The 21,311-nt window shown below is 37.3% G+C and overlaps 1 protein-coding gene across 1 annotated transcript in view; it reads left to right on the top strand.

Moving 5' to 3' along the window:
* The window catches only part of CUBN (cubilin), a 238,602-nt gene that overhangs the window by 189,985 nt on the left and 27,306 nt on the right, over positions 1–21,311 (top strand). The window contains exons 57-59 of the mRNA XM_074324816.1: positions 6,418–6,618; positions 9,023–9,152; positions 11,931–12,148. Coding sequence (XP_074180917.1) covers positions 6,418–6,618; positions 9,023–9,152; positions 11,931–12,148 — 549 coding nt within the window. The remainder of the gene's footprint in view (positions 1–6,417; positions 6,619–9,022; positions 9,153–11,930; positions 12,149–21,311) is intronic.

Below are 21,311 nucleotides of genomic sequence, written 5' to 3'. Positions count from 1 at the left end.
GTAGATAATTCCATGTTGCTAGGAAGATTATAGTCATTTTTGTTGTTTGTTTGTTTTAGATTTCCAGGACAGCCAGAGAGGAAGGAAGTCCATAATATTTGCTTGAATTTTCTTTTATTAACTTGGAAGTCTTGGTTTATAGGCTATACCTACTATAAAGCTAAAAGGAAAAAGGAAAGACAGTTTAGGTTTAGATTTCCCCTTTTGCCCGCCAAGAAGCACAAAAATTGAGTTTTGTTATTTGTCTTAGTTTGCATCCCCCTGACCACCGCATTTAAATCTAAGTGTTTTTTTGTTTAATTTTTTTAAGTGCTATTACTCAACTACTTACCATTTCTTCTCTTAGCTTTCTCAATTATTTCTAAAGAAACAGAATGTAGGTCCATTTCACAATTCATTGTTTTAGAAGTATTGGGCAATGATTCTTAGGAGATAGTTCCTATTAACATTTTATTCAAATTGGCCAAGCACTAGCGGAGACACTTTAGTCATGTGAGATCCTTTGCTTGCCTATGTCATAAGACTTTGACTTGCCCACTCCGTAGAGCTTAGTTTTATACTCACACATGCTTCTCTCGCCCGCTGAATCATGTGCTCCATTGAGGTTACTAGTCTCCAAACTACTTGGAGCAAAGTTAATTAGACAGACAACAGACCTCACTCATTGCTGCCCCCTAATTCACCTGCTTCTCCCTACCAGAAAAAAAAAACACAAAAAAAACTTTATCTTATATACAATATTAAAATATTCCAACCAAAAGAATTTTTCCCTCTTTTCCTCTTTGGCATCTATCTCTGCTTCTATCTATGACTCTCAGGGGAAAATTGCAGTCTGAATTTAAATTCCACAAGTTTCTACCATTTGCTGAATGACTCATCCTTGGTTTCCTGTCCATTTTCTCCAAGTTCTTGGAATCATGACTGAAATCAGAATTTAACCTTGCTCTGTGATAAAGTTTAATATGATAAAAATTATATTTCAGGACGTCTAAGAGAGCCTTACTCATTTCAAACAATAAATGTATTTTAAAGTTTTTTAGAAGGATGGAAAGTACTCATTAAAACATCATGGAAGATCGTTTTGTGCTTCAGAGATTTCAGTAGTAAATATACACGAAATCACTTACTGGAGATAGAATTAAGAATGACTGTAGCCCCTTGTCCCATGACATGGGCTGTAGTCCAGGGAGAAAGTATTGTTCAATGTCAGGGTACTTCTCTTCCTAACAAATTCTCCTATGTCTGAATGCTGCCTCTTGACCGTAAACTCATTTTTGATAACCATCTTGCTTCTTGAAGAACTTTTTTCAAACCTTGACTAAGTTCCTCTCTCCCTAGAAGGCAATCTTCCTAGCTGGATTTAATTATACATATTCTACTTTAGAGTTCTGTACCTATTTTGATTATATATTCAATTGGTTCCCCCTATGATTATGGAAAAGGTTTTAATATCATTATTTTCTGCTGCCTATAGTCTTTGTCACCAAGTGTCCTCTCATTAAAGAATCTGACATCTTTGATCTGATGCAGTAATGTGATAGGTAGAGCTTGAGAAAAATGTGTATGTGTGTGAATTAGTTGATGCCTAATGACATCTTAAATCTCACTCTTTTGTATATTACCTGGTTTAGCTAATCCTTGGTAGCTCTTATGCTTTAGGTAACTATACAATATCTGATATATTGTAATGTTTGAGTTCTTGTGGAAACAATTTGGAAGGACACCATAACTTTAAGAAATGACTACTGGAAAGGATGCAAGAATGTTTGTATCCACCCAACAACTTGCCTAAATAACTTTCACAATTTATTGAGTCAGGCTTTGAGAATGAACAGATTATCTTGAATGGTTTGTTTATATTTGATGTTCTGTTGCTATCTACGAAAAAATTAAAATCCCCTCATAACTTCCTCTGCCTCTCTTCTGCCCAATTTCCTTATTGTTGTATACAAATCTTTTATAAATAGTTAATGAGTTTTGGTTATGTCTCAATAATGATATGTCACCTCTACTTCATGGATGACCTTTCTATAATTAAACTAGTTCTTTTAAATTATTATTTGGAGGAATAATCAAGCATATGACACACTTTAGCTTATTTTTCACAATCTTTTTGTAATTTTATAAGACAACTATCGCTGTGATATGTCATTAGGCCAACAACTTAAAAACTGAGAGATACTTAAAGGATACCTGTATAGCAGGCCATTTGACCAATGTGAGACCAAGATTTTAATCTAGAATCAGCAATATTTCTTTTCGTTTTGTTTTTACAACTTTACATATTTTTGCCGGCTAGAGGTATTTTTACAATTAATGTATAACATTTTTTTTCTCCTCAAACTCACATACTCTAAATTTTCTAAAATTCCAGTGGAGCTATTGTTGTCTTGAAGACAAATTTTGAGATTATAATTAAGATACATAATCTGGCAATATTCAAACCAGTCTATTTCTTTTTTGTCCTATTTTTTCCAAAACCATATTGCTTCTATTTATATGATATGATCATTGAGGTCAAGCATTTCACATTTTTAACTTGTAGATTTATGCCCAATTAGAAGCATTTCTAGTCCAGAATCTTCAAAGTGAAGGAATTCTTTGAGGTTAATTTAATAAATGCATCTTGAATTGATACCTCAAGATTTCTTTAAGCTAAATAGAAATTCATTTGAGGAACCAAATTCATTCCTAAAATGACTTAAGATTTATATTGCATAGATATTTTCTGATAAGAATATAAATTTTATCTAAGATAATACTCAGATCTAAAAAGGGGAGGGAGCTTTTAAATGTACAGATATGTACAAAAATGCACTCATCAAGATTCTTTCAAGTTAGATTATCTTCAAGTTAGCTTAGATATAAATCAGAGTTCATAGGAAGGATACTGGGTTATCTCATCTCCTCAAAGAAAGGTTTCAAAATAAGAAAGGGAGTCAGGGGCTTTGAGAACAAGTGGAAGCAGGAACAAGAGTCCTGCGGAGTGCTCTCTCTAGCCCCCTCTCTTTTTGCTGCTTTCTACATGACAACTTTATTTTCCCTTCCTACAGCATGGCTTCCTTCCCATGTCAGGAGATAGCTTGTGGAAAAGTGCTTTTCCAAGTTGAACATCTCCGGCTCCCACTGTTGACTCCTCTTACTCAGTTACATTGTGAACATGTCTGACTGGCCCAGTCGGGTCTGATATTCTACCTTGGAGTAATCATTCTATCAACAATGCTCAGAATGGTGGGGTTTTATAAAAAGTAATTACAACAATGATTATGATAATTTGTACTGTATGGATGAGGGATTTTTATGGTACAATTAACAGGAAACAATTCAACGTGGTTTAAACATAAAAGGACAATTTGTTGACTTTAACTTCTGGAAGAGCTCAAAGTTGGGTGTGCCTCAAATCGGTGTCATCTAGCATTTCAATTATGTCATGCGGTATTCTACCTTTTCTGTTCTCACCTGTGCAACTGAGTGTGAGCCTCCCTTTAAGGCTGGCTTCTCTCCTAGCTGCAGGGTAGCTGCCCTCACAGTGGGGGTTGTGTGTTCCTAGTGCACATCCAGGAAGAGAGAGGGCGGCTATCCAGTGGCAGCTGGAGTTGGCTTATACCATCTTGCAGTAGTCAGCCTTGCTCCTCCATTCCAAATTCTGCATTTAATGGCCTCATGTTGGTAGCTTGGCATTGGCTATAGGGAGATATTTATACCATGGAAATTGGCAACTGCTACAAATGAGGGCTATTTTTTCCCTCAGAGAATTGGCTGTTATATTTACCAGCACACTACTGTCTGTTCCAGATTCCAAGCAAGGGTGTTGAAATTTACCCTAATTGAATTGGCTTAGGTCACATGCCCATGCTTGAAACAAGGTCTATAGCCAGGGGACTTGAAATTATAAAGCAAGTGTATATCATAATTTCTTTCATTTATAAGAGTGTTCTAACAACAAACAGGCAGTCGTATGTCAGAGTCCATCCACCATGTCATAGTATACAATCATATAAAATGCTGTAATGTAGTTTTATTCAGTTACAATGGGGAATTTGTAAGTACAATGGGGGGTGTTAGATATATGTTCAATTTGACATCTATATGAAATAAAAGTGTTTTCTGTGGTTGCTGGTGAGCACATAAAAAGTATTCCATATCATTAGTTATCAGAACAATGCAAATTAAATATCACAATAAGGTACCATTTTACACACACCAGATGACTAAAATTAAAAAGACTGACAGTACCAAATACTGGCAAGCGTGCAGAGCAACTGGAAGTTTCATACATTCCTGATGAGAGTGTACACAGATATAATCACTTAGAAGAATTGGTTGGCAGTTTCTTATAGAATTAAATACACCCCTGATTTCTGACCCAGTGATTCCACACCTAGGTATTCACCTAGGAGATATAAAAACATATGATCATGCTAGTATCCAGAATGTAAAAGAACTTTTACAGCTGAACAATAGAAGACAAATAACCCATTTTGAAAATGGCAGAGAATCTAAACAGACATTTCTTCAGAGAAGGTGTACAAACGGTCAGTTACTACACGAAAAGATGCTGAGCGTCATTAGTTGTAGGGAAGTACACATCCAGCGCACAGTGAGCTACCACTTTATTCCCACAAGAAAGGCTATAATAGAAGACGGACAGTCACAGCTATTGGCGATGATGTGGGAAATGAGAACCCTCATGCATTTCTGGTGGGGTGGTAGATGGTGCAGCCTCTTGGGAAGACAGTCTGATTGGGCCTCCAAATATTAAATATAGGGTTACCATGTGAGTCAGCACTCCCACTTATACACCCAAGAAAAAATGAAAGCCTATATCCACACGAAGCCTTGTACATGAATGTTGGTAGCTACATTATTCATAATAGCCAAAAGGTAGAAACAACCCAAAGGTCCATCGGCTGCTGAATGATAACAAAACGTGGTCTGTCATACAGTGGAATACCACTCGGCCTTGGAAGGAATTAAGTGCTGACACATGCTACAACAGGGACGAACCTCAAAAACATTGTTAAGTAAAAGCAGCCAGTCACAAAAGGCCACATATTAGATGATTCTGTTTATGTGACATGTCCAGAAAAGACAAATCCATAGAGACTGAAAGTAGGTTAGTAGATGGTGGTCCGGGGGTGGGAGGACGATACAAACGGGGAGAGGAATGGGGAGTGATTGTTAATGGCTACGAGGTTTCTCTACAGGGTGACGAAAATGTAGAATTGGGGGAAATGTCAGATATCCAAAGTGCTGTGGGACTGTGAGTTAGGAATGCCTTCCCAAAGGGCCATTTGATAAACCTGAAAAAGAAACTTACCTCAGTACCAGTAACTAAACTTCTAAAAATGTATTCCAGTGAAACAATGAGAAATTTCCACAAACATTTATGTACAGAATGTTTGTTTTGACAATATTTTTAATCACAAAAAGTGGAAAAGAGAATTATCAAGCATAGGGGACTAATTGAACATGGTATCATATATCTATATGTTATGATTTGAGAGGCATTAAATTCAATGCTTTAGAAGAATATTTAATCACATAAAAATGCATGATGGCATGTTATTTTCTGTTAATAAAAATTAGGTTATAAAAGATCATGCTCAGTGTGATCCCAATTAATGTTTTAACAGAATCATTCAACCATAAAATGACTGGATACATTGTAGTAATCACAGGTTTTTAAACTTTTTGTTTATTCTGGTTTTTATGTCTCTTTGGGATGAGTTGCAGTACATATTTGTTTTATAACTAGAAAACAAAACAACCATAAATATTTTACAATCACTGAACTCTTTAGTTAGTGTTGCTTGTGAGAGCATTTACAATGGGTGTTCAATAACCATTAAGGAATTTCTAAATATCTGTCCATGACCGGAGTTCAAGTTAAAGCAGGGTTTCTCAATAGCGGCACCGTTGACGTTTGGAGCCAGGCAACTTTGCTTGTGGCTTCAGGGCAGGGGTTGCAGGGCTTCTCTGGACATTGCAGCATACTCAGCAGCATCCCTGGGGTTTTACCCCATGCGTGCCAGTAGCTACCCCAGCGTGAGAGCAAAAACACCTTCAGATATTGCCAAATGTCCCTAAGAGGCAAAATTGTGTCCAGTTTATAATCATTGAACTAAAGAACCATTTGACAAAGGAAGAAAAGTCTGGATTGTTTCCAAGTGGGATTTACCTATTGTGAAGTATTCCCAGGGTTCTCGTACCTGTGCTTGTTTTGTAACTAAGGTAAACATCGTTTCATCAAGAAGCTAAGTTAAAATAACGATTTACCAAAATAGCTCCCGATTTTCATTTTTCTTTTGTGTGTAAATTGCGTGAATCTTCATGACATCTTTGTTTGAATGTTTACAGCATGGGTGGTTTATGTTGCTTCTGATTAAAATGCTGGTTGTTCCTCGCTTTGCACAGCTCGCTCAGCAGTAACGGGAAGCTGTGACAATGACGGTGTGCACATCATCAGGGGTCGCAGCGTAGCTTCCACGCCTGTGGCCACCGTGTGTGGTGAGGAGATCCTGTCCCCGGTCACCACCTCCGGTCCAGTGCTGCTTAACTTCTACTCTAACTCACACACCACCGACTTTGGATTCAAGTTTTCCTATAGGATTACCTGTGAGTAGCCATAATGATGTAGTGTGGAAATTTATTTTCTTCTTGAGTAATTCCCATCAGGAGTTTTAATTGTGATTCATACATCACCAACTTGAAGATTCAGAGTGTTTAAGGGAAAAAAAGATCAATTATGTTCCTAGTCCAAAAATACTCAGACATTTGTCTTTCAGATATAAAAAAATATATATGGGGAGGCTCTTTTTCATGAACTTGGGCTAGAACTACTCTTTGAAAATCAAGTGGAAGATTAAGGTTTATTTTGATAAGTTAAAAATGAATGTTCCTGCTATCTTTAGTTCTGTGTGTATTACACAAAGGCGATTTTTTTGGCCTGGTCTGTCCGGGTGAGGGTTTCATTTTCCCGAGTCACTTTGCTAATGTGAAAAGCAATACTGGATTAATTTAGAAAAAATGTAGGAGAATAGCTTTATGATCTTCTGGTAGGAACAGAATTTTTTTTTTACCAATATATAAAAAGTGCACGCCTTAGAGAAAAAGGAAAGATCGATGTATTCAACTATGTTAAAATGTGCGACTTCTCTATATCAAAGTCACAGATTGGGCAACGGTCTTTGTAGCTACCAGGATCTTGTCATTCTTTACAATTTGATGTGTGTTTATTTGAAAATCATCAGACTATATCTGTCTTTTCCTCTCCAGTGATAACCTTGGATGGTTAACTTGCTGGCAGCATTTTCCCCTCACCATCCATCCCAACGTCAGTGAAATGGCACACAAATCATGCAAAAATCTGTGTTGCATCTTTACTTGACCAAAGCCGTTGCTAAAAGTAGAAAGTTAAATAATTATCTTTCAAATAAATAACTGTTCCCATCTACAGAGAAGACTGAAAATGTTTACTTACTCATGAAAAAAAAAAAAAAAAGGCCTGCACAATTTATTCACGTGAGCTGCGGCCTGAGTTCTGACACCCATTTATAAAGTATGACTTTCTATAGCTCTATCAGTCTGCTGGCACAAACAGAGTAGAACTGAGCAACAAACATTCCTTCCCCTTAAAGAAAATGATTGATTTGTTTTATTCTTGGGGTACAACTGCTGTTTTGGGGAGTTTCATCGCTGCTTTATATTCTTTTACTCTTTAATCCCTCATTTTCCTAAAACACGGGGTTTTACATATCCACATTTAAAGCGTGTTGTTGATATTAAGATTTCAAATCCTGACAATGTACAAATCTGGGAGGTACTTGGGCTTTGATAAGCTTTCAGAGACCACATAATTATGTACGAGATGAAGTAGGGTGATGGCTAGACAAATCTGATGTTCAGTCCACCACAAATGTCCTTGGGGAATCTTAGCACGTGAATACTTATGGGCATGTAAAGAATAGCTTTCCCCACAAAGTGGGCTCTGCTGAAGCTAGATACATGAATAAATAAATAGCCTTAAATGGCAGCTACCACTTGTTTCTTATTTCTAAGAGATCTCAGGGGACGATGTCCACTGATAGCCCATAAGCCATAGGAATAGGATCAAAATATACTAACCCCATTCCAATTTTAGAATCACAAAAGAAAATAAATATAAACCTCTTTCCTGCAAAGAGAGTTGGGCACTTTCTATCCTTAGCTGGCATAACCTAATCCTCCTCATACGTTAGTCCAAGCAAAACTAATAATTTTATTTTTCTTGTAATGGGTTTATTATATTTTTACGGCTGTTGTTTTGACCAATGGGAGTAACTAAGGGCTCTGGGCAGATGGCTGACTCAGTGTGGGGAGTGGGCCCAGCCTCCTCAGGCTTGTTGGGTACCAATAATACAAATGTGGGCAAGTATGGTCGTTACCAGTCTCACAACAAAATAGAAATACACGGAACCCAAGAGCTATGCATTAGAGCCCACAGAGGGAATTAAACGCAAACATTCCAAAATGATTTCCAATCATTCACCTTTTAATAGTCTACCATTGACAGAGGAGACTCCATAGTATTTAAGATTTCTAGATTGCAGATCTTCCTGGATTTATATGCCCACAATGTGCCTTGGATTCTGCATGCCTTTTCTAAACTTCCATTATCAGTGTAATCCTTCCGAATCTGTGGCTTCAATACAGAGAAAAGACAGTTACCTCCCAACACATGAAATGTCCTTTCTCATTATTTTCGCTCTGATCATTAATTTGGCTCAGACCTATTCCATTCCATGATGTGCCTTAAATTTTTCTTTCCTGCTTTTCCTCCCTTACTGTCTCGTCCCCCCACCTCAGTGGAAAACCCAGAATTATTTGTAAACACAATAAAGGAAGGTTTAAGTTGCTCTAAGACAAATAATTGTCATCTCTCTTACGGGACAAGTTACAATAGCAAAGAATATCTCAAAATTATTTTTCCATGCGATGAGGACTCATTGTTCTCTGCATATTCCCCTGTTCTCTGTTGCAGCCTGTGGGGGTGTGTTCAACTTCTCCGCTGGGATCATCACAAGCCCTGCCTATTCGTACTCAGACTACCCCAGCGATATATACTGTGTGTATAACATCACCGTGGCAGACGACAAAGTGATTCTGCTCAAGTATGTATCACACACGTACCTTCTTAAGAAAATCGTTTCAGCTCCAGTGACAAAAGATATTCCTTTAATGACGGGAATCTAAAGGAGGGGAGAATGCGTGCTTGTACAGCAGCATAAACCTGGGAAAAAACAGGCACTCCACCTACTAAAACAATTGTTACAATTCTCCAGTGATTTCAGAGGATCGTCATGTAATGCAGTGTAAAATTATAAGCCTGTAAAGAGTGTGGAGAAGGCAAGAGAAAGCAGTTTCCATTTGTTTGGCTTATACACAAAAAGACTTGAACACTTTCCATAATTCTCTTAGTTAATTCTTTAAACAGTCATGTGATGTATATATTACTAATCTCATTTTATTGATGAGAAAACTCGTATGTCAGATGGGTCCATGGACTGTAAAACAGGTCTCAAGCTCGATTTGGTTCCAGTATCAGACAGTAAGTTGTCTGTAGACGGGACCTTGAAGGAAACGGCAGATCTCACCTGAAACTATCTCACCTGGAAGCTGTGCCCCAGGACCAAGAAGTCCTCTAAATTCTCAGAGCAAAAAAATAAACAGTAATTCCCAGGTGACCAGGAGCTGTGTAGGGATCACCAGAGTTGTGTAGGGGTCACCTGCCCAGAAGGGAGCATAAGGCATGGTTCTTGTCATCTGCCATTATGGCAGAGTACTTGTTTCTTATACGTGTAGGATCATAGTTTTGTGTGTGTGTGTGTGTGTGTGTGTGGTGTGTGTGTGATGTGTGTGGTATGTGTGTTTTCTTTCTGTTTCCTGCCCTGGGGCTCACTATAGTCAAAGTTCACATTAGCGTGTTTGGAAAATTATTTATTATACTTTTTCTAAGAACCCATGTTCTATGAAACAGATACTATTCTAGGTGCTACAGAAGTCATAGATGTTAGTAAATTATAAATCCTTCCACAAGGGCTCTCAGAATGTGCTGGCCACCTAACGTTTTCTGTCAGTGGGCTTTTCCAGATAGCTTCTGTGCTCCCCTGGGAAAATGATGCAAAATATAAAGCCAATTGTGCTTTGGGTCCTCTTGGAAACTCAAATTTTTATCTTTCTTTGTAGGTTTATGCTATGGAAAATAAATGTGTTGTCTCTAGAGAGTAAAAATAAGGGTAGAGATTTTGGAAATTATCTAGCTATTGTTCTGTCCTCATCTGCTTTTACAAGACATTAAATGTTACATGTGGCTAAAGAACTTTTTCATCTTGTTTTTCATCATCAGTTTGAAAAAATTCAGCCAATCAAAATTTTTTGAATAAAAAATTAAGAGATTCTTTTTATCTTAAGGCTCTTAAAAGAAAGTATTTTAATCATTGGGTATTTTCAAATTATTCTATATTCTATGTTATTTATTATAGCTGCTAGGAAAAAAACACTGAGAAAGCTGAAGAACGTACAAAAATGAGGACAGGATATCAAATAACTTAAACAGGTTTTTAAGAAAAATAAGCCGTAGTAAACCCACCATAAAATCCTAAAGAAAAACCATGTGGGAAGCCTTGCTTGTTTGGGAGCTCTGGGTATAGTTACTTGAAATGACAAAGCATAGGCCTAGAATAAAATACTGTGTTAGGCTGTAAGGGAAAAGTTAGGGATGTATCTGTCAGGACAGGTTATAAGTGGTAACAAGCAGCCCTAAGGCTCAGTAGCTCAACTCAATGAGTTTGTCTCTCACTCATCTGAGTACATCCAGTGTGGCCTGGCCAGAGGCTCTGCTCATCTTGGTAACTCACTAGCTCAGGCTGGTGGAAGCTTCATTCCTACACTTGCTTCCACGATCACCACTGCAGTGGGAAAGCAATGAATTATAAACTTCTTCCAAAAAGTAATACCTACCACTCCTGCTTACATTTCCATGGCCAAAGCAAGTCTTAGGGTCACGTCAAACCTCAAAGTGTGCCCAGAAGGTCAATCCTAGCAAATGTCAGGAAAACAGAGACTGGAGTGTGAGGTGAAGGTTCTGGGATGATCACAGCCATCCCCTGTGTGAATTCCTGGTCATGGCAATCACATGTGACTCGAGAGAACTTAGTTCATTGTTTTCTACCACTGAGTTTTAGTCTTTTTAAAATTTCTTTCATGAAAACGAACATTTCATATTCCTGGTTTTCAAAATAATAATAATGATCACTTATTTTGTATTTTTTTTAACATTTATTGTATGCCAGATATCATAGTTTGGTTTTTGCATATTGTTGCAGTTAACCTTACTATGAAGTGCATTTTAAAAGAGGGAAACAGAGGCTGTGAGAATGAGACCGGAGCTATCATTCTAAAGCCAGCGTTTCTTCCACTCTATTAGCATTCTTCCCATAAGTAAGGAATAGGATGATGGTACTACTTGATAGTACAAATAACAACAGAACAGAGTAAACAATGTACTTTTAATGAGACTATAAAACTAAAGTGTTGCTGAAATCATAAATAACTATTAATTCAACTTGTCAAAACTTAATCTAAAATAGACGTCATAGGCTCTTGACTGTAAACTCCTAGAAGCCAACGCCATATTTTAGTCATTTTTATATCCCTAGCTCTTATCCCATTTTTCGATCTATTGCAATCCCTCAAAATATTTTGTCTAAACATTTGCACTGATTAGTAAAATACTATATTGTTTATAATATTTTCTATTAAGTATACTGGGATGTTGTGCTTTTTTAGCCTTTGTCTTGTCTTTTTTTCTTTTTTAAGACAAGAACTAAAGGTAGAATTTAATGGAAATCAAATGGAGAATGTCAGTATTAACAAGGTTCATTTCACAGGTTTATTGATTTTGATGTGGTCCCTTCCACCTTCTGTTCCCAAGACTACCTGGCAATTTATGATGGTTCTACCATCAGTGATCCCCTTCTTGGCAAATTCTGTGACTCCAATCTTCCACCAAATGTGAAGAGCAACAGGAATAGCATGGTCTTGGCGTTCAAGACAGATTCATCTCAAACAGCAAGAGGTTGGAAGGTGTCTTTCCGGCAGACATTGGGTAAGAATTTTGGATATGTAAATCTATTTTTCAGTACTGTTATTTTTTTCTTTTCTCACCTGACTAAACTTGCTTTTCATTTAAGTTTAGAGGAATATGTCACATAAAGTTTTGGTTTTCAAAATTATGTATATTCTGATTTTTTTTAAATTGTGCAACAAATGTACTTCTCCAGTATACAAAGGCAACATCCATCTGCACAACCACCTCATGTGAGATCTCAGCCTCATTTTATCACCCATGGAAGTGGTAACAGTTGAGCCTAAATGCAGGCTGGGACGAAATGGAGAAAGAAGGCCCCATCGCCTGTGTTGACTTTATCCTTGAAAAGATTAAGAGCCTTGGAGAATTTTAAGTAGAGACTGCATGGCCAGAATTGACTTAGAGAAAGATCGTAGTGATCCCAGGTTGGAGGAAGGCTTAGGGAGACGCTAGGACCTGAGAAGCAAGAAGCGTATCACAGAACTCCCGATCTAACACAGCAGGAATGGAAATGCAAGGGTGGAAATCTCAGAGATATTCAGAAGGTAGACTACACTGGAAATACAGTGTTTGGGACTTGATATGTTACATGAGGACGACTTCTTATGAATAAGTTGTTGGATAGTGGTGACTTCAGAGGCTAAGATTTAGGGAAGAGATATTATATTTAGTTTGGAGCATTTGAGGTTGGAGAGCCTATGGGATACCTAAATGGAGAAACATAGGAGGAATTTGAAGCTGGAGAAGCAATCTGAGCTGGAGATAGGTAATCTGGGAGCCATGTAGAGGTGAAAGGAAAAGATAGGTATGAGGATAAATAAAAAATAGCACCCCAGTTTCTTCGCACTGCATATGAGAAACAATTAGCTATATAAGATCAACTCAGGACTTTGAATCATTTAAAATATAAGGCAGTTAATCAATCCTCTGGGTATCTATACTCATAGCATTGGTGGCACAGTCTAACATAGTTTATATTTGACTTTGTAAAGTGTTTTGATTCTTCTATTTGAACATAGATGTGATTAGTGTTCTGAAAACGAACAGCTCACCAAACAAATCCCATACTCTGAAGTCTCACAGAGACCTAGGATGTTTTCTACGATAAAAATCCTGACTTACTGTTCAAACTCTTTCTTTCTCCTTACCCCATGCTGTGGATAACTTCATCCCTCTGAGTCAAAGCAGAGCTCACCTTAAACTTCTTCTCATTTAGCCTTATTGTTTGTGTGTGTGCATTTCTTCAGGGAAGCAATTGGACTCTGAGCTTTGAAGGCTTCCCAACAAACAGCAGACATCATGACCAATTATATCAGAAAGTCACTTTGCCACCTACCCAACTTAGCTGTATCAACAGTAACTTGAAAGCAAGTCTCTTGGGCAGAGAGAGACTGTTACCTTAATGGAATTGCCTACGTGAAGTGGCATACAAAACACAGGAGGCTATTTTGAAGGAAACATTAATTTGCCCTTGCAGATTGTTTTTGTACAAAAGAACTCATAGAGTCTTGCCTTTAGCCCAGCCTTTAGAATCAAATGGCATATATTTACATTTGTTCTTGGTTCCCACTTTCAAGTTGTTTTTCTTTTCCCTAATATATTCTCACATGACAGTTGAAGTAGTCTCAAAGCACTCCACACAGTTGTCGTCAGCAGGACGCTTCCCAGGATAGCCCGTGTTCTCTAGCTTTGTTAAATTCCTGTGTTTTTCTGGGCTACAAAGAAGATACTTTTGGGCTTACTGTGAGTCTACTGAATTGAAGTAGCACAGAAGGAAAAAAAATCGTATACTGTCAGAGGCTCTGCTCATCCATGAGCATCAGACACTTTCAGTCAATTACTGTTTCCCTCTGGTCACAGTTAGAGAATAGGTTTAAGTGCCAAGAGCAGAAATACAATTTCGTTACCTGCCAGCATTGTGCTACCACTGCATTTCATGATGGTGACTTTTGCCTCTGTACAAACACCATCAGCCACTTGGAAATATTTTGGTAATTTTAAGTAATTTTTTAATAATAATTTTTTACTGAAAATGTAGGTGTTATGATTTTATATTGTATGATGTTGCAAAGCTTTCAAGACCACACATATAAATTAGCGGATCATTCTGCATAACTTTAATTTTGTTTTGTTTTGTTCTCTTTTTGTGATGAGGAAAAGGGGAGGAAAAATGAGAATGGACTGAATTCTAGAGTTTATATAAACATTTAGTTACAGATCTGGATAAAAAACTTAGACTTAGCTGTTGAGATGCACACGTCACGTCCACCTCATCCATCTACAACTGCCCTGTGTTTCCGGTAAAGCAACTTGTGGACCGAACAGTGAATTTTTGTTTCCAAGGCTGTCAGTTCAGCCTGGAAAACAAGATCTTCACAGAGGAAACAATTCATATGAAAAGGAAACTGTTTTAGTGAACAACATCTCAATTTAGCTTATCTTGATGAAAACACTAGAGTTTTGCAATTTAGATTACGTACTGGGCGAGACTTTATAAACATGTGCTTTAATTTTTCAGAAGTTAGTAAAGAGCGGGCCCACATAAATATGTGATTTTTCAATAAACTCCTCGTGCATTTGTTATACTTGTATTGCTCATGGGTCAGAGCACATTTGGGGTACATATCCTTTATTGCTAATTACTAACTATGTAGTGAAATTGGGTCTTCTTTCATGGAATGGCTGCTGTTAAGGACCACGTGGGCGGATATCAGGGAGGGAAAGCAGAGCAGGCACTTGGCAAGAGCCGCTGTGTGACTGTAACGTGAGTCTACCTTCCCCCTCATGCACTCCAGCACGTCATGAATAATTGATCCCTTGCAAAGTGATCGTGGCGGGCCTTGGGGAATTACCTGCCAATCTGAGCATTTTTCTCCAGAGATAGCTTTCATCTGATTGTTAACGGTATCTGTGATCCCATAAAGTTTCAAAAGCCATCAGTCCTGTGGATTTGGCTGAAGTAGTCATGCTCCACAGTGCAGAATTGACACTTACAACTACCCTTTATTCTAGTAACCTCTGCTAGCTGAGTTTCTGCCCCTCCTTGACCATCGGGATCTACTTTGGCCATGACCGTGCTTACTTACCATATCACGCATGAAGTGTTCCAGACTTGCAAGCGTGTTTTTAAACCAGCAAAGCCCCATATCCTCTTCCTCTACTGGTCTCATGACAGTGTGCTGCTCAGGAAGCCTATTTGTGACATGATTATCCCATTAGACACCAAACGTAGATGTAGGATTAGATCGGGGATTTCAAGTACATTTATAGACAGTGTAGTGCCACAGTCATTTCATTTGTTTTCTTAAGTAATGTATTCTATAGCACTTTAGCTCAATGTCAGGGCAGAACACTGAATTTGGCCCAATAGGTATGAGGTTTGTAGGCATTTGGATCAGTGAGTGGCCAAGGAGAGTGAAGAGTGACACCTTCAGGATGGGAGGTCCTAGAAGGACAAGGCTGTCACCCTGGAGAAGATGGCAGTATCAGGGACAAGCTGATGCCAGTGACCAGAGGTGCACGTCACCTATGGCTGTACCTTCTGGACACATGACTAACGCTCTTGGCCCCCTGTTGCCCACAGCCCGTGTGCGGAGGATGAGGGCACTGTCTTCCTACACCCAGGGTATTTGCCATATGAAAAATGAGTCAGGTGGCATTAAGGTCACACTCACAGACCTCTGCTGGGAGACAAAGGCAAAAATACCAAAGCACGTGTTTAACAAGGACAAAGTGACTTGACTCACAGTCCACAGGTGGAAACACACCCACGTGGGCGTGACCGGAAAGCAGGTGGCCGAGACCCAATCGTTAAATCATTGCCTGCCTGGTAACAATGCTTTAGAAAAGTCTGATCACAGCTCTGAGCTCAATTTTAGCCACTAAAACAGATCAGTTTGAAGCATTACCCCTTTCTATCTTTTAAGAACGTTATAGGGACGAAGTGGATAATTCCTGTAAAGTACCATATGCATAGACATCAAAGAGAAAGACTGTTTGTATTAGAAAGTAATATTGAAGTCCTGGGTTTCTATAGGGTTCCATGACCCACCCGTCCTATCTCTAAAGTGAGGGAGGTGGGTGACAGGGAGCATTGTCATTAACAGGACCACTTCATGGTACAATAATTTATTTCTTGTTCACTTTGCACCAAAATCTAACCAGCAAACCCTAAAGTACACTTTATAACTTAAATCTGAAATCAAAAGCTAAATTCCAATTATATTGTAAGTCTTTGAAGAGGCCTAGCACATAAATATTACTCCATCAATACTGGATATATGAATGAATTAAAGAATAAGTGGATAAATTAAGCCTACTTCACAATTCCATGGTATATAATATATACAGCATGCTATGCATTATATTTTATCTAGATTTGCCTTATTCTCAAAAGGCAATCCTGGTTCATATAGTTCAGCTATTGCTAGGGTAGTAAGGTGGGCCATTTTCATCCTTAGCGAATTAGGAATACAGGATCAGACTCAACATTCAAGACATGTCTGGTTCTGGATTTTTACCTGCTACCTTAACATCTGGATAATGTCTCTCGAACGTGCAAAAGGAAGACAGGTGGCAGTGGTGGGAAGAAGTTGAGGGAGTTGAACAAGGGTTTACTTAGGGGATAAGAAGAGTAGGAATGGGAGACAGAGAAAGCTGATGAAACTGGGGCCCCAATGATGGAAAAATATGGTCATGAGAAATGGAGAAAAATGTAACATGTCAAATTCCCTTTGGCTTCTAGTTATTTTTTTCAGTTTTGGTGTTAAGTTTGGACCTTGAGAGGAATTCTAAAATTCTGTAGCTAAACTATAAAAGAATAAATTTAAAAATATTCAATGACACTAAATATCAATATGTATACAAAAAGTCAGACAATTAAGTTCGCAAACTTTCCACAGTGTAAGCGCACGATGGCAAGTTCGTGAACTTAATTGTCTGACATTTGTATGTCTCGATGTGCTTCTTAGCAGCCTGATATAAGCTACCAAACCACATTACTTCTAAAAGTACAAGTGCAATAAGAGTTGAATTATAGCTTGAATAATTTTATAAGTCACTGCTCAAACAGCTCTCAGGTTAGCAATAATGGGGGTATTACTCGAAAGCAGTGCTGTTTGTCTGTTCTCTTAATGTCATTTGCTCCCCCTGATGAAGACTGAGAATGAGATGAGCTGAAATTGTAAACCCATTTGCAGAAAACTAGACTAAGCTTATTTCCGCCCTTTTTAAGCCTTGTAACTTTCACTGGTGATTGGACTTCCCTTGGGAGCTGATGTCAAAGACAAGGTTATCTGCAGTTTATCCTTTGTGGGTTTTACTGAAAAGGGTTTTTTGCTGAGCTGAGAATGTGGGAATACGATAAAGAAGCCAACAAATGCTTAGTTCACCGAAACCTCACAAAAGCAAGTAGACAGGAGTAAAATTCCAGATCAGCAAAAAGAAACGAATGTTTTTTATTAAAATATATTCCAGCATCAGAGCCTGTGCTCCCTGGAATGACCCGATTGCCGCCCCTGCTCTTGAAGGGGGAGGCTGTTGGGAAATAAAACCAGATGGTACTGTGGAAACCAAGCTAAGTGATAAAGGTGAGGTCATAGCAAATTATAAGATAACATTTTGAAAACCATTCAAGTAAGCAAGAACTGGAAAGCAATTATTCATCATAACTTAAGACATACCAGACCTCTCTAAAATGTAACCCAGTTTTGTCTCAGATAACTGGACATTTTGGGTTAAATTGTTTGTCATTATCCTTATTCAGCTCTGCCTGGCTTTGGTGTTCCGAGAAGCATACAAGCAAATTATATCTGGTCAGCAGTAAACATTTAAAAAAATTATTTGGCTGTAAATTGGTTGTTTAGAAACAAAACATTATGAGGGCAATAGGACTGTATTCTTCTCTTTGTTCTGATATATATAAAAAATATCTGTTAACTTCATGTGGTAGCTTTGTTTTATGTGCACTCCCAAGTGAAGACTTGTCACAAAATTCCAGGGCACACCGATAATGACTCCCTGTCACTGAGCACCTACATGACGCACTTTATATGGATTATCTCATCTAACCCTCACAACTACCCAAAAGAGAGGGATTATTCCTTTCACAAAAGAGGAAATAAGAAGTAGAGAGACTGACTAATTTGTCTGCAGTCAAAAAGTTCCTAAGAGGTAAAGACGAGCTTTGAACCAGCTAGGCCTGTCTCCCAAATTCGTGGTTTACCTAATCAGCCCACATCACCTCTGTTGTCATCAATAAATTTACCCAGGGACAAAGAGAGATTATGGGGGAATTTTCTGAGAAGTAAGCTATTTCTTTTCTTACTCTTTGGGGTGGATAGAGTTACTTTTCTCCAGTTTTGTGTTCTCATTTGACACTCTGCTTTCTATTAGTAGCATTCCAATTTCTACCTAGTCCCAAATAGTATATTTGCTAATATCCTATTACTATGTAAATATGGCACATCACTCACTGTTTCCTCCTTTTCATAAGGAAAGCAAAAATATATATTTTAATAAAATATACTATTTGTAAATAGAACAATTATATATTTATACTATATTAATACTACTTATATAATCTATATTATAATTTTGTATTATAAAAGTTATATAAATGTTTGTATTACATAACATAATTTATATATTATATTATATTTATAATATGAACATTATATATTTACACAAACATATAGTATAATATATTTTATAATACATTTATATTATAAACAGTACTTATACTTACAAATAGTATTATAATTATATATGTAATATATATGCACATATATACATATAATATATAATGTATGCATTGTATAAAATATAATATATTAACATAATATATAATATATACATATGCAGTAATAGCCTATTATCTTTCTGATATTGACAGATAAATGTAATATCTGTCTTATCGACTTTGCATGACATAATGGTAAAGAATTAGCACAGTTAAATGTGGAATACAATTGCATTGCAATATAAGAATATCGAATCTCTATATAACAAAAACACTCTAGTCCCAAATTATGGCCTTCAATTTAGTAATATTCCTTACCACAGGATTCTAACAAAATGAAGGAATTTGGACATTTATTTTAATGCTATAACCCCAATTGGTATTCTTATCATATACTTTAGCTTACAAATTGGAGAACTAAGTCACGAGGAAATTAAGTGACCTGCCAAGGTCACGCAGCAAGTTTTCAGCAGAATTGGGAAAGTAATCCTTGTCCACAGAAAAATACTACCACCAGAGGAGTAAAAGTTGAAATATCGATAGCAGTGCACAACCTAGTATATCAATGCGAACAACAAAATGATTTCACGTCCTTGTTTAAATATTAAAAAGCTGTTGGATACTTGGTCTGGTTTTACGAATTCCACATCTCTCATATTGCGACCTATTTTATGACTGCTGCTATTAATCCTGCTTTCTCTAAACAGAACATTTTTAAATTTTGATAACTTTTGATTTTGTAATTGTCAATGTTGAGTAATGTTTTACTTCTTTAAATAGTGCTGCTGCACCTAATGTATCCTGAATTTTACAAATTATTTATTAAATTTACTCTGTCTGCTGAAATCTAATACTCAGAGATTAAATTTTTTTAAGTAACAGAGCTAACATTCATCATGGCAACTTTTTAGCTAAAGAAGCATTTTCCTACTAAAACACTACTCCCTGGGCAGCATTTTAAATATTTTAGTGCTACTTTTATTGTTGTTCTAATATTTTTTTTACAATTAAATATACCACAGTCAACTAAATTAGCTTTAATAGCAGGTTAAGACATAGAACCAAAAAGTCATTTTGTTAAAAAAAATTTTATATTTATATATACATGCACATACACATAATGTGTTTATAATATAGGAACAAACTTATAAATCAAGAAATGCATTTAATTTCAAGAATTCTCCCTATAAACTTAGACTAGAAAGCAAAAATCCATCTAATAACTATTTATATTTTCTATTCATTCCTTCATTGTTTATTCAACAATATTCACCAGCTACTTATTATGCAGGCAATGAGCTTTTCTTTGGGGATACAAAGATGAATTCAACAAGGTCCCTATTCTTGGGAAGTTCACACAAGTGGAAGAGTCAGCAGATAATTATAAATTCGGTAGAACTGCTTTTGACAGACACGTGCAAAGAGTGGAGGCAGAAAAGAAAGAATGTGTGGTACTTTGGTGTTGAGTGAAGAGAACAGAGGATTGGGAGAGAAAGCATCACAGAGAGTTAAACTCTGAATTATAGTGTAAATGGTTAATAGTGCACGCTCTGGAGCTAGACTTCGTGGGTTCAAACCCAGTTCTTGTACATCCCAACAAGTTTGACCTTCGACAATTTACATGTCCTCTAGGTCTTGGTTTTTGTTGTCTGTAAAATGGGCACACTAATAGTAACTACCTCATAGGACTGTGGTACGGATTAATCTAATACATTCCTGGCACCCAGTTAGCATGCAGTGAATTTGAGCTATAAATAGTATTGACTTGGAAGGATGAGAAGGCATTCATTGAGAAACAAATATTCTATGGGGAAGATAAAGTGTGCACAAAGATGTATCCCATTTCAGAAGCTACAGCTTGACCTGCACATTGTTTGGTGATGCTTTGGGGTATAAAGTGGAGAAGACCAATAGGAGCTGAGACAGTAGAGATAACTGAAGGGCTCTGTCTCTTATGCAAAAGGGGACCATTGATTTTTTTTTGAGCTGGAGAGTGCTACAGCCTCATTGGGTTTGTTTTTGAAGGCACATTCTTGCATCTGTGAGGATGATGTTTTGAAGTAGGGGCTGCATTTCAGGCAGGAAAAATTTAGGAAAGTATTGCAATAATTAAGGCAGGGGGTGATAAAAATAGTGGCAATGTGAAAATAAAGAAGGGGGTTGAAAGGAGAAATACTTAAGTTGTACAGTCCAATCAGCGGAACACAGTAGTAGTTGATCAAGACAGTGAGGGAACACGGGGGAAAATGGTGGTCCTAAGGTTTCTGGACAGTATTTTGTGATAGCACTACCCAACTATAAAACTACTAGACGAGGACCGGGTTTTATAGGATAAATAATAATTTAGTATGGAGAATTTGGTGCCATCCAGCTAATGTTTTGTAGTCAGCTATGAGAATTAGAAGCTCAGTACAAAGGTCAAGCTGTACAAAGGTTAGAGTT

The sequence above is a fragment of the Rhinolophus sinicus genome, linkage group LG02 (assembly GCF_036562045.2).
Source record: "Rhinolophus sinicus isolate RSC01 linkage group LG02, ASM3656204v1, whole genome shotgun sequence".
NCBI lineage: Eukaryota > Metazoa > Chordata > Mammalia > Chiroptera > Rhinolophidae > Rhinolophus > Rhinolophus sinicus.
The sequence above is the reverse complement of the archived record's forward strand: the minus strand, read 5'-3'. Positions and strand labels throughout refer to the sequence as shown.